Raw genomic sequence first — 18075 nt, forward strand, 5'->3', positions numbered from 1 at the left:
GGATTGAACTACTTCCTCAGTTTTTGACAAAAGCTTATGAAATGTGGCACACACAATAGTCTTGGTGGGAAGATGTGCAAGACATATTTTTCGGACGTGTTGGAAGCTGCGTTGCCATGGTAACGGCATTTAAATGGCAGAAGATCAAGGAAAGATCATTCCTTGGGTAAGACTGTCGTCACGGGGCGGGGGTATTAATCACCTTCAGTGATATTTCTGGTTGCATCAAAGCTAATTTATCCTATTCCCTACGGGAACCTGGTGGCCTGTGTATTAAGTCTATGGGGATTTCAGAATTCAGCATGGAATGGGTTAGTTCTTTAGATTAACTTTGCCAAAAACACAAACGGATATGATGCAACTTCTGGTGATGTCAAGAGTAAACTGAATGAATATTTTCATAGTAAAATTTGTTAATTGCCTTGCGTACATGGCATATATGTTTAATGTAGGACCAAACTGATGCCATATGCCCTGTCACACAAAGTACCCGTACTTCCCCCAGTAATGGAGTGACATGTAGTAATATGCCTTGTACCAAGCTATGGCAATATATATATATCTTAGGATTTGAAGTGGTTGTCTTTGTGTGTGATTGCTGTTGCAAGTATTTAATGCAATGCATTTGCCTGAAGATGACATTCATCCCTATGGTTGGTCAAATTTTGAGAAAAATATGTTACAGCATCCATGGAAGGATATTGTTTTGCTTTGTTACTGCAGATTTTTTTCGATCAAATTTTATACGCATAGTTTTGCTTGGAATGTGTCTTTTCATTGATCCCTAAAATTGACTGTTTCTTCCTTCTTTTCCATCTATCCCCCCCAAAAAAAAAAAAAAGATCCAGAACAACTCATATGACAGAATCTGATTAATGTCAAACTAATGATACGCAGAATTACATGTGCCCATGCATAGAATATATGTGTATAGGATGCATATGATGCATCATGCGTAGGATACACAGAATTCCCATGCACTTTTTTGTTTTTTATATCCCCAGGTGATGAACCGTCTGCTGATCTCACAGAATGCTGGGTTGCTAGGCAGCTGTCGCCACGACAGGAGTGGCCTCCCTGACTGCAACGCGTACCTCAACCCAGACAAGGAGTGTCTGTGCGACAACTACGAACCCATCAGCCCGGAGGTGAGTTGAGGCCCAGAGATGGGAATGATAGCAGTGACTATGTGAGGTAGAGTAGAGCATTGAGACGTGTACAGAGAGTCCTTGGCCAAGTCTGGCAGCGTTCAGGCACAGTGTGATGCGTTAGGTTGTGGTGTTGACCAGTTGCGGCTGATTCAATTCTGAAGTAATGGCACAGAAGGCAACCACTCTTGCTTGAATTCTTACGCCACTGACAAGGTCATCGAACTGTTACTCTTTTTCTTTTGCAGCATTTTGTCTTTTTTTGGCCAAGAATACTACAGGTATCATGGAAAATACTGTTTTTCTAAAATTGTATTGCTGCACATGTTTATGGCAAGAAAGGAAAAATAACTGTTTGTCCACCACAAATATGCTTTTTCAGCCCTACTGATATTCCCAACAGAAATAATATATGAATTTTGTATTAAAATGTTTTGATTTCAATTAAGAAGGGACAAATGTTCTAAGTAGGATATAGCATAGATTACACCACTGCTGCAGTGTACCCTACCTATACCTAGCAACCACTAGGTTCGCAGCTACATTATGTGTACATGTACATGTACATAAACATCGTTTCTCCCATATCTGGCCAAATCGTGTGGACTTTCATAAAGGCTACATCAGGTCAGGTTTCCCCTTTTCATTAGCCCCAATTATTTCTTGGTTCTCCCATTTTTTCCCCCCATTTGGGACCAAAAAAAAAGGGGGGGGGGGGTGCTAACAAGTTTATACATGGGTGCAGGTCATACATCGGCAAAAACGGTATATCTTTTGTGTGTGTCTGTATTTTACCATCGATCAGATGTGTCTGAGGATCAACAACATCCAGGGCCTCATTGAGCTTCTGCCCGATCTTCTCCCGTCCGTCAGCGACTTCATGCAAGCCGGCGGCTGCAGCCAGTCTCCCTCCTCCTCCTCCTCCGAGGTGGGGGACTCCGGCTCCAGCCACGACATCCACCGGCCGCTGCAGAGGTACCTCCAGAATCTGCTCATCAGCCAGATCAAGGTCTTGACGTTTAAGGTACACGTCTACTGCCATTCGTTCCTGGACTGCACGATGACTGAAGATTTCCTGTTCATTCCCTGAGCGAATGACATGAATCGTCAGTTCTTATCATGTTAAAATTGTTGATATGGTGCGTAACTTTACACTCAGGCAGCAGCCTCAATACAATACAATACAATGCAATCTGCAATCTTGTCGTATTGCATCTATCAAATGTCAAATATATAATTTTGCATTTGAGCCAACATTTGCCCCACTGATATTTGACAAGACAAAACATTCAACCAACTTCTGAATAGAATCATCAAGAGAGAATCAAAGTTTTCACCAAGGTAGAACATTTCTCAAAACTTTCCCCCAAAAATTCATATTGAAGTTGTGAACTGAAAATTTTGGTATTCTCTTAAAGAAAAAAAATGACATCACGGTTTATACCTCTAGGCTTGATCTCACATCCATATAGGATGTTAAGACCTTCCTAAACTGTAAATAATCGTAGTGATTAGAGTTTATAAAAGATGTCCTTCATCAGGCCCTGAGTGACTTTCAGTGATTGCCCTGGTTTTGCGGCATCAGCAGCACACGTGTTTTACGAGGGCTTTCTCTGCTTCGTTCCTCCGCTAATTCTCCAGGTGAATGCAATGCTGTCGCAGGCGCTGCGGGTGCTCTTGCAGCTCAACCCGGGTTCCTTCAACATTGCTACCAAGCTCCACCCACTGGTGGCCAGCATCCACAATCATCTGGTCGCCACGACGACCTGGCTCTACCCACCCTGCTTCCAGCTCTTCTGCCTGGAGCTGTGGAAATCTTTGGTGAAGGTAAGCATTTAGCGACAGGTCACAGGGGATTGTCAAGACAGAAGTAGCACAGCTGTGGTAGCCAGATGAAAGGTCTGTTCACACACACCCAAAACTAATTTATTCACACACACCCAAACTAATGTATACACACACATACAAAACAAGAAAGAAGATTTTTGCAATGTGAGGCTAAAAATATCAATCCTTGTGTGTGGACAGACAGACAGACAGACAGACACACACACACACACACAAAATCGCTCACGAGATCAGCTTCGCAATGCAAAAATCAGTCCGTCTGGATTGTTCCTTTTTTTATCAAACTTTTGCTATAATTTACCTCATGCAGCAAGAGTGAATGGCACCAAGAAACAGACAGACACTTTTGTTAATCTCATGATGTAACTCGCCCCACTAGGTCCATGCATTAGGGTGCCCAGGGTCACACTCTCATCATTGTTTAGGCATTTTGATGCTGCGCTCATAGCTGAATAATTTGGTCAATCAACTTCCTTTTTTTTTTTTAAATTCTTTTCAGAATTTCAACGAGCTGGCAGAAGATCTCTTGTTACAGCACACAGAGGACAGACCACGTGCCATGCTGATCCTCCAGGCAATAGCAGTAAGCTTCATCGTCGCGACGTGAAAGTGGCAACTTTCTGTGATTAAGTTTGTTTGTATAGCAGACCAATATCAGTGAAAGCAGTAGATGAGAGATTTGAGTCCTATTGTTCCTTTTTTTTCCGACACGTTTGTTAAATTATAGATCAGCATTTGCGATCTTACAAATTTCATTTGTAAAGGGAGACAAGTTGAAGAAAATTCACACCTTAACATTCACCCCTCTCTTGCTTTTATTAATGCCTTGTCTGCCTTAGACTACTTACCATAACAATGTCAGAATTTTGGAGCATGGATAGAGATCTATCTGTTCCAAATTCATCATGTCACTGCCGGCAACTAGGGATCACCTTGTTGCTGCGCGGAAAGTAGTTGATGACGGGTTCAAGTCTTGTGGTTCCTTTTTCTGACATGTTTGTTGAATTATAGATAAGGATTTACGATCTTACAAATTTCACTTGTAGAGGAAGACAGACTGAAGAAAATTCACACCTCAACCTTCACCCCTCTGCTTAATATTCTCTTGCTTTCTTCACTTGTGTATGATTTGGTGGATTAGAGAAGTCCTGAACATTTTCAGTATCTTTGTACATGATTCACTGGGTTCCCTCAGACGGGGGATCAAATGTGCAGAAGCAAAGTTAGATTGGGTGTAATTTGTAAATTTATTTGTACATTTTTATTTTCCCATACCAGCACCTGATGGAGACAATGAATAACCACAGTGTACATGGACTGAATGCAGACATGCTGCTGGAACCAGCGGTAAGGCCTCAAAATGACCCCAGAGGGGAATCCATAATTATATCATGAAACTTGATGTTAACCCATTTAAGACTAATGCTTGGGCACATGTCTATGGGAAATGCGTGTTGTAGCAAAATCAGCCCGTCCTCAACGGGTTAAGCAACAGCTTTCGTCCCTGTTCCACTACAATGTATTTTTTGAAAGGTGACAAGTTTTCAAGTGGCCTCATATTTGGCTTTTCTTTTTTTTTGCATCAAATAAAAGAACATGTTTAAGATATATACGTAGGTATGTGTTGTAATTCTCATCTGCCAAGTTTTCAAAGGTGACACACTGAAACAACTTTATTCAGCACCAAGGGACAATGCATCATGTAAACACATCTGTATTTGAATGATGGTCAGATTGTAACATGTGTTGCCAGCCTATCTACAGTGTATACCTACAGAAAGTTTTTGTACTGTCTCATGAAGAAAATGTTAATGATGTATAGTCGTAGCATGTCCATGACACAAAACTTACATGTCTTGGAGGCCATGTGTTTTATGTCAAGCATGGCTCATGTTAAATGCATTAGACCGGTCACTGTTTTGGGGGAAATGTAGAAGGGTATGACCAATACAGCTAGGGACAACTATCATCCCTCATATATTCAAACCTTTGTTTTGTCAAAGTCGCAATGCTCGCCGATCTTTCAGACATTTTGTCAAGGGCAGATGCAAGCTCCAATGAAAGCTGTGTGTTTTTATGACAATACTTGAGGTCATTGCTTGTACATTGTGTTGATAAGTACACATCCCGTGGTATAATTTTGTGAATGCAGAAAGGCGTGATCCAGATCTTGCAACTGTACACCTGGCCAACGAGGCGTCTCATCGAACTCTACCAGGAACTCCTGAACAGGGTCAGTGTCTCAAGTTTTAACCTTATAACCCTTGAACCCTTGAACCCTGTTAGCTGCCAGGCACACTTCCTTCACCAATCAGTACGGATGTCCTACAAACTAACTGTCAATGACTTGAGATTACCCAACTCATCATCCTAATCCCTACCACATCCTAAGTGTCCTTTGATTGGTCCATTATGTTGTGGTGCCTGATTGGGTTTGTCTAATCATAATCACAGACAATGTTTTGTCATCATTAATGCCATTGACACTGCATGCCAAGGTACGGCAAAGAGCAATAGATATGTGAAGGATTAAGGGCAAGTTTTCTTCTGGGCTTCTTGATTCTTAGAGTGTCCATATCTGTCACAAGAATGAGATTGTCGGTGATTTTAATGGTCATACACCTCATGGTCAGTAATACTGGTCCAAGTCTGATTCATGTCAAAAGATGTGACGGAGGAAAATTCCTTTCTGTGGCCCTAAGATAAGCAAAAACTTTTGCAGTTGATCTTCCTGAAGTTACCATCCAATTTGTATGAGCTTGATAACGAGAAAAGAAAAGTGTTAAAACACCAGACAGGCCATGGAAATGAGTGAACATCCCTGACTCTCTTTGAGAATCTAATGAAACAAGACAGTGCTGTCAAACCATGAGAACATGCAAATGGACTACGGGCCACGCCACAGTGTCCACTCCAAGCAAGCAGTGAGCACCCACCAAGATGATCCATAAACAGTATCACCCGATCACAGTGTCCGTCTGCCATATGAAACTGGCCAGCAGTTACTTCGGGCAAACTACCAACATCACACTTCATCAGTTCTAATGTCTATTGTTGCCGTTCTTTTTTCATGCTATTTCAGGCTTGGAAGGGTACTGCGGCCAACACATCGCCCATCAAACCGCAGACTCTGAAGCGGCTGCAGCAGGCCCTGTGCCAGAAGAGGAAATGTTTCTCTGGGACGGAGCTCATCCAGGCACTGGCTCACTTTCAGACCGGTACGAAGGGGTCTCAGAAGACTGCATACGCCCTTGATATCAGACACCCGCTTGTTTTCTTCATTAGATATATTTTGTTATTTGATTTGATTTTTTATTTTTTGCAGTTGGATGTCCTGTACAGTGCACTCCCGGTATAACGAACACAGTTATAATGAAATTCTGCTTACAACGAAGTAAAAATTCAGGCCTCAACATTATCCACTCGATGTTTTTTATTGTTTATTTGTTTGGTGGTAACAGAATGTCGATGTAATGAAAGAAAAGTCCTGGTTCCAAGGACTTCATTATAATGGTATGCCTTCTTCAGTCACATTAAGACTTTGATAGGTACATGGTCAGGTAGTCATATTGAGACAAGTTTGTTGATTGCGCGCAGCAATATACAGAAATTGCCACTTCCATGTATGCCGAAAACTTTAAATGTCTTTACTCAAATTCGTATAAGAGACAAATTCCTCCATCATGGGGGCATTTTGGTAACATAAGGACTCTGGCGTGTTTAGAACAGAGATGTGAAAAGAGAAAAGAGAAAAGAAAATCATGCCTTTCCATATAAAGCCATTGCAGTGACTTTTTCTCTTTAAAAGGATTGATACTTAGTATGTTCGATGAGTGCTTTTTGAGTGTTAGCGACTTGAAAGTGGACAGTCTGTTTTCATTGACTTGCTAAATATGTCAACACTTTCCCCAGTTGCATTGTATAACCACGTTCCTGAAGTAATAATTAATGATTAAGATGCGATCTCCATAGAACGATTACATCTTGAGAAAGCAGGACAAAACCATCATTTTGTTTGAATGTTTTAAAAGAATGTTACCATGTTGTTACCAGATATGCCCAATTGATCCAATGTGTTGTTACAGTGTGAAACAAACGTATTGCGCAAGCAGAAATCACCATTTCCAATTTGCATTATATCACACTGTAGAGCACCGACCTTTTCTAACAAGACTTACAGTCAGATGTGCCTGAATAAACTCTATTAGGAACTGGAGAATCAAGCTTTGATTTAGGCCATATTTGATTGACTTTATGTCATTAACACACACTATTCAGTTTATTATGTTGGGTTTTTTTTTTTGGGGGGGGGGGGGCAGAGAATTTGTTTCAGTGTATAGCAAAGTTTGGCTGCAAAGTGTGATTTTGTTCTTCTGAATTCCAATTTTTTTTCCATTCTTGTTACCAGCTGAGACCGTGGAGAATGTGTGGGACTTGGCACACCAAACCGCTGAGGAGCTGGTGCGATGCGGTCTTGTCAGGAGAATGATGGCTGGTGGACACACCCTTGACGTCTCGTCACTCCAAGGTAAAAAACAAAAAACAAACAAGCAAGCACATGAAAAAGAAATTGTAATGGCCAGCAGCATTAGGTATCCATGATTACACATGCAGTTAGTAATAGTGTGTATATACATGTATAAATCAATATGTGTGTGTATGTGTGTGTGTGTGTGTATATATATGATTATGTTTGATATTGACATTTATATAAAATATACAAGAGAAATCACTTTTTGTTCAGTCTGATGATGGCAAGATGAATTTTACACAAAGGAGAATATATTTTAATTGTCTTTGTTTTTTACCTCAGAAATGAAGCCATGAATTCCCAAAAATGCATGAATTTAAGAGACTCTCATCTTTAACCCCTCTGCCGAGATAATATCACTCAAGGTGCCAAGGTTATTTTTTTCCCTGTAATGCATAATTTTCTTACAATGAGGTTCAGTGGACTTCATGGCTTCGATCCTGCAAGTCTCACGAAAACTCTAATTTGTATCAATTTATCAAAGGTGGTTCCTACCAGTACGGACATGAAGACTACCTCAGTGATCGCGAAGCAGAAAGCTATGTGTTTCCCGAGGTGACGCTTCACAGCATCCCGCGGACATCGGCAGCGACTGCCCGAAGGGGATCAACCACTCCTGGGGACACAACGGACAATGGGTCCAATGACAGGCTGTCCAGGAGGCTTACGATGAGCGAGGGGTCAGAGGGAGGAGGTGGCGACAATAGTGATGAGGTGATGGAGGACCAGGAGGGCTCCGCCCAAATTGTGGAGGTGGTGGTGGAGGTGCACTCCTCATCCCAGATGTTCTCGGGGGAGACGGATGACTCTGAGAGAGGCATATTGAGGGAGGAGTCTCGCCCAACCTTGGAGGCAGGGGAGACTCCTGATGGTGGTGGTGGTGGTGATGATGAGGAAGTTGTTGCTCCTTCTCTTTCCACCACTGGCGTCGATGAGGAATCTGGGGTAGATGAGAGTTTTGCAGATCACAGTGATGATCAAGGCAGTGCTGGACTGCAGGAGGGGGAAGCACCACAGTCAGGAACATCAGAAGCCACTCTGGGCTCCAACACCAATGATGCTGGAGATGGTCCCAAAATTTCAGCAGTTCCTACCCCGGAAACTGAATCGTCTTCGCCACCTGTATCTATTATCCAAGCATTGGCAGAAAGTGCCTTGGAGTGTCAGGCCGTGGAAGAAATGGTTGGGGACAACAGGGAGGATCGTGGGAGTGAGACCAGAATCTCAGAAAGCACCTCAGTGGAGGAGAAGTCTACACCATCACAGGTAGCAGACACCCAGGCCTCGTCAGAAAGAGTTGCTCCTTGTGATCAGGCCATCGGAGAGGCTTCCAAGGAGACTGAGAAGGCGGAAGACACCGATCGCGTTGCTCCAGATTCAAGACAAGCTGAGAGCAGTGTCAGCCAATCCAGTGCAATCCAACAGGATAGTGGTGGGATTGAGGACGAAGTGAGTGGGAAACCATTAGAGCTCAGTCAGGAAGGAAGAAGCGAGTTGAATGAACATTCTTACGACAGTCTTTCAGAGAATGGAAGGGACAGTTTTGAAGGAGAGACTGGACTCGACCAGCCGGGAGAAACAGGATCATCCTCAGGACAGCCCACTAGGCCCAGAGCGCCTCCACCGACGGCCGGAGCCAGACCTAAGCATACCCCGGCATCCCAACGGGCACTCAATGCTTTTGCACCAGTCACCGACTTGTCGAGTTCGGACTCCTCCGACATGGACGAGACCCCCTCTTCAGGCAGCCACAGTCCAAACGCTGCCACAGGGTGGTCAGCGGGGGGAGTGGCCACCTTCACAGCAGACGCCCAGCAGCTGTACTGCTTCTCTCAGGTCTACGACGTGTCTGCCACCGAGACCGCAGAGGGCAGCCATCCCGGGAGTCGGCCTGCCGGAAGGCTGGCCGACAACCTGGAGGAGGACTGCAGTCCTGAGTTGGTGATTGCAATCATCAGCTCGCGGCGCGACGACTCGGCCAAGGACTTCATCAACCAGGTCGGAGATGAGTCTGTGTTTGTAAAGGAAGCGTCGTGCATCAAGCGCTTGTGTAAAGCATGCTTCAAATATTGAGCATGTGCTCAGTACTGAACCCTTCATCTTTTATATCATTCATACATCACCCCTCAGCCCTTACAGACTTTGTTTTCGTGTGTGAACTCTTGGGAATCTATCTACCTTTCATGCTATTTTGAAATGATTCTTATGCCACATGTTTGTCTGCTTTTTATCTCATCTAGCAGGATGTGTGTCTGTCATTCTTTTAATTCCATCTTACGGAGGAAAAACAAAGATCAGTCAACTCTATAGGAACTACACATATCGCATTCTTTGTTTTGTAAGCATTCCTTGAAGGAAGCAAAAAACAAAGACAAAATGTTGAAATGAGTACACTGTGGCGTGATGCTGTCATTCTATTTCTTCCCACTTCTTTAAACCTGTGCAGTATTTATGCATCAATTGCAATATGTATATTTCTCAGATACTCCGCTTCCTATGTTGTCCCAGTTATTCAGCTGTTGTTGAAATGACACTATAGTCATGAAGAGAACTTGATGAGAGTATCACCGCGAGATCGACTATTAGTTAAAGTTGTTCTGAAAACGACACAGAACTCTCACCATATTTCGTACTGTTAGCATTAAGAGACTTACGGATCATGTTAAGTGTAGTGATTGTGAAGGACATAATATATTGGTGACTCTGTTGATGGTCAGCAGAGGCGGTCATATTCTCATACGAGGTTTCAAAGATGCATCTTGGACTCACATTTTTGCTGTCAAAAATTTGTAGCATTTGTTGTTCTTCCATGCCAACCCCGTGGGATTCCAGATTAACAGTTTGTTGTCTGCCTGACACTATGAGTGTATTTTGAAGTGTATATACACAGCTTGTACTTCCCAAACTTCCTGACTAAAGTGGAACAGTCAAAAGAGTTTATAATGTCAAGGGTTAGAGTTGAGTTTCTCTGAAGGGGGGGGGGGGGGATTTTATTGGGTATACCATGCTTGATTAACTCTGTTCTTTCTCAGAGCTAACTTAGAATACCTAATTCATTCTCTTTGTGCATTTGTATATGTGTATAATTATGTAACTTTCTATGTGTTTGTGTGTAACTTTACTTTTGCAAACTAGTGTAATTGTATGAGTTCCACATAAATGTATTAGGTCCACAGTCCGTGGTAAAATGTCTGGCTGTTATTTACGTGTACCTGTGTATCATAGGACGGTCAAAATGACTTCCAAGATGCGGACAAGTTTGTGCTGAAGGCCTGTACAAGTACCAGTACAACTGTATATATACATGCATGTGCATGTGTCTGTATCAGTGTAGGGATTATTACAATCAAGATACACTTGTAATATGATGCATGTTTGATCATACGTTCTAGTCTTGAGCAATTTACGAAACCATACGTAATGAAGACATTGTGGCTAAAGTGTGTAATGCTCTGGGTAATACACACTGTGTGGTCATCCTACTACCCATTTTAAGTGCAATTTTCTGGATTCTAAGATGTACTGGTATAGATATATATATATGAATAAGTGTGTGTGTGTATGTGAGTGTTTGTTCGCGTGTATGATTTGTGCCGTCGTCTCTAAGCATGCAGACTGATGTAAATGATCTGTCAAATCTATCATTTTTTTAAGTGCCTGCCAGTCGTTAGGTACAAATTGTGTGCGTGGGATAGTGGACAGATATCTTGTGTTGCTTCACCACAGTAGTGCAACAGCTTGTAGGAAGATGTAGTCTACCATGTTTGAAGGGCCTTTTAGGCGAACAACCATTTCCACCAAAGTATCATCGGGAAGATACCAAGTGGTGTCAACATAAGATTGATCAATTTTAGGTTCTCAACCGCTTATGGCATAAGAAGCACATGCAGTGTACTAGGATAAAGGTATTCCTTTGAATTTCCTGGTAACCTTTGGTTCTTTATTAGATATCCACCTATCACCTCCACATGACGCAATGTAATTCAACTGGTATGAGGAACAGTTTTGTCTCAAACTTATGGCCTTGATGATTGTGACTGTGGGAGTCATGACAGTCTTTGTAGCCCTAATTTGCATGTCAGCTTTGATGAATCAAAACATCTTGTTTGATTATGGGTTTTGCCATTAAGAGAGCACGCTCAAATTCTAGGCAAATGACTGCTGTGTTGATGTGCAGAAGTAGCAAGCAATAGAAGCTATTTTTCTCTGTTTCCTTATAATATCCGTTAATACTTTAGATATCTTCAAGCTGGCCTGGAGTGAGCATTCCTGTTTGTGACAGGGTGCCCATCTGTGGCAGGGGCAGTTTCATTCATCGATGAAACGGCTGTGGGAAGAGCATTGATTGTGCTTAGTCCCACTTTAGAACAAACGTGGAGGATAATCGCAAGTGTTATGCGAAGTGAGGGTACTCTTGCACCTGATTGGGTCTCTTCATCAAAGAATGAAATTGAAATGCCCCTGTAGCTGCAAATAGGCATTCTGTTTCAAGCAGGGATGATTACGGCAGGCGCAGTGGTTACATCTGTGGACTCTTAGATAGGAGGTCCGGGATTCAATTCCTTCGTATTCCTTCCCACTACATAATGTCTTTGCATGATATATTTTACCCACAGTACCCCTCTCGATCTAGGTGTGTGACTTGGCACCGTAAAATTTGCTGGAGCAATGATAATTGCAGGACCCTCTAGGAAAACAGTGCCTCATACTGAGCCCGTTCCATACTGAATTCTAAAATGCCCACAGACTTAATACACAGGCCACCAGGTTCCCGTACATAATGAGTCAAGAGGCTACTGTGGGGTTGGAGACATTGTCTCACAATTCATATTGTGAGAAATGAATATCATTGGCGTTTGTTGTATGAGCAATGTCAAGAAAGAAATGAATATCATTGGAGCTTTAACTTTAGTGACCCCTTATGACCACACAATGATCAGTTTTAGCTTAGAATAGCTCAGGAATGTGTCGTCAGAGGTTGATCACGTTGTGAATGATGCAAGTGCTCAAATGTTCCACACGCCTGTGTGTGATATATCCACTTTGGAGATACATTCCAGTTATTTGTGCCATCTTGATGTGCTTTATTACAATGTACATTCTGTGTCCATAGTTCCATTACTTGTGCTTCCCCTGTGTTAAAAGTGGTGGAAATTTAAAAATAAGTTCATCCTCTTCGAAAAGCATCATCAATGTTAAAAAGGTATCCCCACTTTTCTCCTGGATTGCAAGAGTCATTTGTACTTCAGGTACCGGTACTTTAAGTTTGTTAATCAATTTGTTTTTATCTGTACTACACATTTCCCTGCATGCATCTATACGGTATTTATTCATATATATTCGTATTTCTGAGAGCCTCATGGTCTTGTAATCCTGTGGCATCTTTTCCAACTTATTTTCCTATGTATGGGACCACTGGAATGTACAGTTATCATATAGCCAATTGTGTATGCATACACTTACATATCCCTTCATCACATGGAAGCATAGAGAAAAGCAATGCAAGTTATACTCAGTATATTCATTTGGCAGTACTTTTTGTCTCGCCCACCGGAGGTGAAGGCGAGACTAAGGGATCCAAATGGCATCCGTCCGTCGTCCGTCACAAATGTTAAAGTTTACCTGCAAGACTCTCTTATGATGCATAACTTGGCAACTGTTACAGCAATGGCAGCCACACTTGGGTGATAGAAGCACTAGGGGTATCTTCATGTTATGGTGTTGTCGGAGGTCATGTGATGATGTCAAAGGTCATTTGAGGTCATATATTAAAGAGTATGTGCAAGACTCTCTTTTCTATGTTAAAGTTTACCTGCAAGACTCTCTTTTGACAAATAACTTCACATTAGTTGCTTGGATTACAACCTAACTTGGGTCATAGATGCACTGGGGGTACCTTCCTGTTATGGTGCCGTTGGAGGTCACAGGATAAGGTCAAATGTCATTTGAGGTCATACGATAAAGTTTACTTGCAAGACTCTCTTATCACACGTAACTCGACACATGTTGCTACAATGGCAATCAAAATTGGATGATGGATGCACTGGGGGGTACCTTCATGTTATGGTGCCGTAAGAGGTCACATGATAAGGTCAAAGGTCATTCGAGGTCATACGTTAAAGTTTACTTGTAAGACTCTCTTATCACACATAACTCAGCACATGTTGCTACAATGGCAATCAAACTTGGGTGATGGTAGATGTCTCTTTGGAAGTTGAAGGTAACCACAAGGTCAAAGGTTGCAGATAGGGGTCAACGAACTTTTAGGGCCCAATGTTAAGTTTTTAGGCCGCATTTCGTTTATGGCTCATAACTTTTGATCCCTTTGTCCGTTTGTGACCAAACTTGGATGGAAGATGTTCCTTGGGGAGGTGAAGGTCGTCACAAGGTCAAAGGTCACAGACAGGGGTCAACAAACTTGTAGGGCCCAATGTTATGTTTTTAGGGCGCGTTTTGATTGTGGCTCATAACTTTTGATCCCTATGTCCGTTTGTGACCAAACTTGGATGGTAAATGTCCCTTAGGGTGTTGAAGGTCACCACAAGGTCAAAGGTCATAAGCAGGTCAATTAACTTCTGGGAGTTATAAAAAATATTAATTTCTTGTACGCGAATGGGCGAGACACAATTTGGCGATTGCCTTGTCTTGAATTCTGGTGATTTGGGTGGAATTAAACCTACAGATCTAGACAAGATATGTACTGTCAAATTGTACACTCAACATTCTCATTAAATTGTAATGATTTGAATGCAGTATTAGTGTCTGCTGCATAGATTCACATCTCCCCCCCCCCCCCTTCTCTCCCCTACCACCAACAAGGCTAAAAGCTGTAGACAACATTGGTTGGGTGTGGTGCAGTGTCCCAAGAAGAAAGGACCTCCCCTTTTCCTCTTCAATATCTGAACATTTTTTTTTTCCACAAAAGATGGCACTGCCTCAGTCCTAAATTGATATGTTGCTAGCTGGTGGCGCTTTCAAGTTCTTCAGATATTACTGGTACTACAGGAAAGATAGAAAAAAGTGATATTTCTTTATGTTTATTTATTATGATCATGATTATCATTTTGCACAAAACTATATATAATATAGATTTCTTGATCCAGCTAGTGCAAATCATAAATCCATCTCTCATTTCTGACGGTTACATGTGTGGAATGTTGTAGCAATTTGAAAGGTTTGTCCCAAAAGGGTTATTACACAGTAGTTTGACACATGTCCGAATGAGGCTATGCGTACTGATTTGAATTAGTGCTTGTTACTGTGCCCTGACTTTGTAACGTTGCTCTCTGATAAAACAAAACAAAGCAAAACAAATACAGTGTAGGCACGCATGTTCAGTAAATTTACAGTGGGGAGCACTAGTTAAATCCGATAAGGTTGTGGATTCAAATCCCATTCATCATTGGACAAGGCATTTCGGCCCACAACATCTGTCTTGACCCAGGTTGATAAATATTACCTCACAATGCTAGGATTTTAATAATAGCATTACTCATTGTGCAGTGCCAAAACTGAAGAGGCTATCCTGGTTAGATGATAGATCATAAATATTATAGTGGCAACATTTTGCCAGTTAATTCTGCTGGTGTATATCCAGGTTTTTTATGTAATGTAGAATACACAAGTATTGTTTTTTTTTTCAAACTTGATGAAATACAATATACATCTATGCTTGGCTATTTATGATTTCAATGTAATAATTATTGCGCATAGCCCCATGGAAACATTTTTGTGTTCACTTGTTGAGCTTGTTTGGACTCTTCACCCCCCCCCCCCCCTTTTTTTTTTTTTATTTTAATCATAAGAAGCCCCTTATACCTTTTCATATAGTGGGTATGTGTATGTTCCCTTGGGACTACATGTGTTTACTTATTTCTTTATTTTGAAGTCATATCTATTTATTCATTTTGTTTGCGTTTTCCTTTTAAGGTGTACATTATAAAACTCCCACTAACAGTGGCAACTTACTAATTTGATAGCTTGATTCTAAATTTTGATGAGAGAGTTTTGGTACCATTTTTTTTCTTTCCCACCTTGATGCTATGCAAAATGTCTTAAATGGAACTTCTATATGCAGTTTGACAAAACATTTTGGTTAGGCAGTTAGTCATCTGTGGTGCGTGCAAGAGCTCGGAGGCAGAGAGTGTATTGATGGTTTGTGTGAAATTATTTATATATTTAGCAATCTTGTGGTTTGTTCAAATGATTAACACATCTGCTGGTATTTATCATGTGCTTGTAACATCAATGCAAGGTTTTCTATATTTGTTCTTCCTTTTTTTTTTGTGTAGTCTGGAAATCTTCACTGGATAATTTACACTACTGTAATTTGTTAATTTGTTACACCACTGCTGAAAATAGGCACATTGATTTAAGTTTTGTAACATTTATGACAATGGTATGAGCAAATGTAGTATGATAAGGAAAGATCAATATTAAGCCCTTTAATCTTTGAAAAACTGTACAATTTTCAAGTGCTTAATGCATTTTGATATTATGGTGATTCATTCAAATGGTAACTATCTTCTATTTGCGTGTGTATCTGTACCACAGTTGCAGGATAGAGTATTCATGTGGATTATGATTAGAAATATTTCCCTGTGTCACAAGCAATTTGATTTCAGATTAGAATTTAATCAGAAATCTGGAGAAAAGCCCTTTCATTGAAGGGTAGAAAAGGAAACTTTACAAGGAATTAAGTGTTTGGAGGATTTATTACAAGATATTTACCTACAGGCCAACAATGGAAATGACATGTTTAGTGAAGTGAATTTGAAGAGATGAAAGGGGAGGGCCCACAAGAAGTGGTTGAGTTTTTGGACATTGCTCATTTCCATGATACATTGTAGCGTCAAAATTAGTTCAAAAGATATTTCAAGAAATTGAAAGGTGATTGCCGATGTGTATGATACTGTTGGGAATGAGGTGGTGTTTTTATAAACATTGATCTAAATCTGGAGTATATAATATCTTATTTTGTGGAGTACTACACCATCAGTTGCAACAGCACCTTGTGATGAATATTGGCACGAGTGTTTGTATATTTAGATCTCCGTCTTGCAACAATTTTTTGTCTCCCTTGATGTCTGCTTATGCGGCATCTCATGTGATTCAGTTCGTGAGCTGCGCTAAGCCGCATCAATCTGTCATTCATGAGTATAACTATCGTGTATCTGTTGTATTGTACGTACAAATTATATCTTGATTTCACTTTTTAAATGACTGTCATCATGGCTAAACACTGCTGAATAGAAGGTCTCTGTTTAATTTATTGACAAATTATTTTAATCCTTTGTACATGTGATTACATTCTTGATGAAGCAAAATAAAAGAAATATGTATATTTTGTGCATACGTACATCTGTGGAGCATCCGGAGTACTAATTGTGATATGAATAAATATTTTCTAAATTATACAAGAAAATAAAATATTGTTGTGGCATATTTGTGATTCTTTTCTGAACCTATGAGGATTGGAATATATAAATATTGAGTGAGAGGTACAAGTAGATGATGGTTTTGAATGAAAGTACTGAAAAAGTAGAAATTTTCATGCGAGAATTTTTATGCTTGGCGTGGTAAGATGAAGTTTGTGTGTTCTTAATTCCATGGAATCAAAATATAATTAAGCAGCATTGAATATAGCAAGCCAAAAGATTTTGTATGTTTTGATTTTCATTCTAGTTTCAGCCGCCGCGCAAAATGCTCACTTTTACAGTTCAGTATGTAATAGATTTCAGAGGTATACTTGTCAATACATGAAAACAATATTATTTCATTCATATGTCGGCATCAGAAAGGACAAAGATTAGTCCACAAGCAAATAAGTCTTGTTAGGCCATGCCATGATCATTTCCATTTCGAGGACTTTGCCCATGTGACTGATGAGCCTAAAATACCACTACAGCTGTACCACAATTCTAAGAGAAATCTAACAACTATACCATCCCTTTAACCCTATAAGTGTGATGTGTGTGTGTGTGTGTGTGTGTGTGTGTGTGTGTGTGTGCATGGGTTGATAAAAGCAGAATGAAGAAAGAATGATAAAGCCTACTTCTGCTTGGTGAGATGAACAACATACAGGCTATGATTCCTCCCCCCCCCCCCCCTCCCCATTTCCACTGACATAATGCTGGTACTTATTTCTAGTCGTGCAATAGTTCAAGCTTACAGCCCCTTTGAGCTAAAAATTATCTAGCACACAAAACTTGCATTCTTAATTCACCAGCTAGAATCCAGCAAACTAGCCTTGTGTGTGATTGTCATGTTCATGCACAAGTCAAGTAACTTTTAACACCTGTGGTATTCTATGTCATAAAGTGACTGATGCTGCCGTATGAAACTGCACTAAACGTGAAAACGACTGAAATTACACCACAGATTGGAATAGATAATGGAAATTAAATATTCCGACATCATATGCAGGCAGTATAATTTGGAGAGGTTTTCCTCATTATGTCAAAAAGATAAACACCCATAATGCTTTTCGGATATCATTGCAAAAGTATGTTATCAATATAATAATGATCCCCTATGAAAACATGTACA

The 18075-nt window shown here is 40.8% G+C and overlaps 1 protein-coding gene across 1 annotated transcript in view; it reads left to right on the plus strand.

Annotated features, from left to right (window-relative positions):
* LOC139717805 (uncharacterized) overlaps positions 1-9600 on the plus strand; it is a 78721-nt gene extending 69121 nt beyond the window's left edge. Inside the window, exons 21-29 of the mRNA XM_071629304.1 lie at positions 1005-1148; positions 1954-2172; positions 2790-2975; positions 3496-3579; positions 4275-4343; positions 5149-5229; positions 6079-6214; positions 7405-7524; positions 8012-9600. Coding sequence (XP_071485405.1) covers positions 1005-1148; positions 1954-2172; positions 2790-2975; positions 3496-3579; positions 4275-4343; positions 5149-5229; positions 6079-6214; positions 7405-7524; positions 8012-9600 — 2628 coding nt within the window. The remainder of the gene's footprint in view (positions 1-1004; positions 1149-1953; positions 2173-2789; positions 2976-3495; positions 3580-4274; positions 4344-5148; positions 5230-6078; positions 6215-7404; positions 7525-8011) is intronic.
* The last annotated feature ends 8475 nt before the right edge of the window (positions 9601-18075 follow it).

This window comes from Diadema antillarum, unplaced genomic scaffold (genome assembly GCF_040938485.1).
Source record: "Diadema antillarum isolate AM-2024a unplaced genomic scaffold, OU_Dant_1.0 scf00000083, whole genome shotgun sequence".
In the NCBI taxonomy this organism is placed as follows: domain Eukaryota; kingdom Metazoa; phylum Echinodermata; class Echinoidea; order Diadematoida; family Diadematidae; genus Diadema; species Diadema antillarum.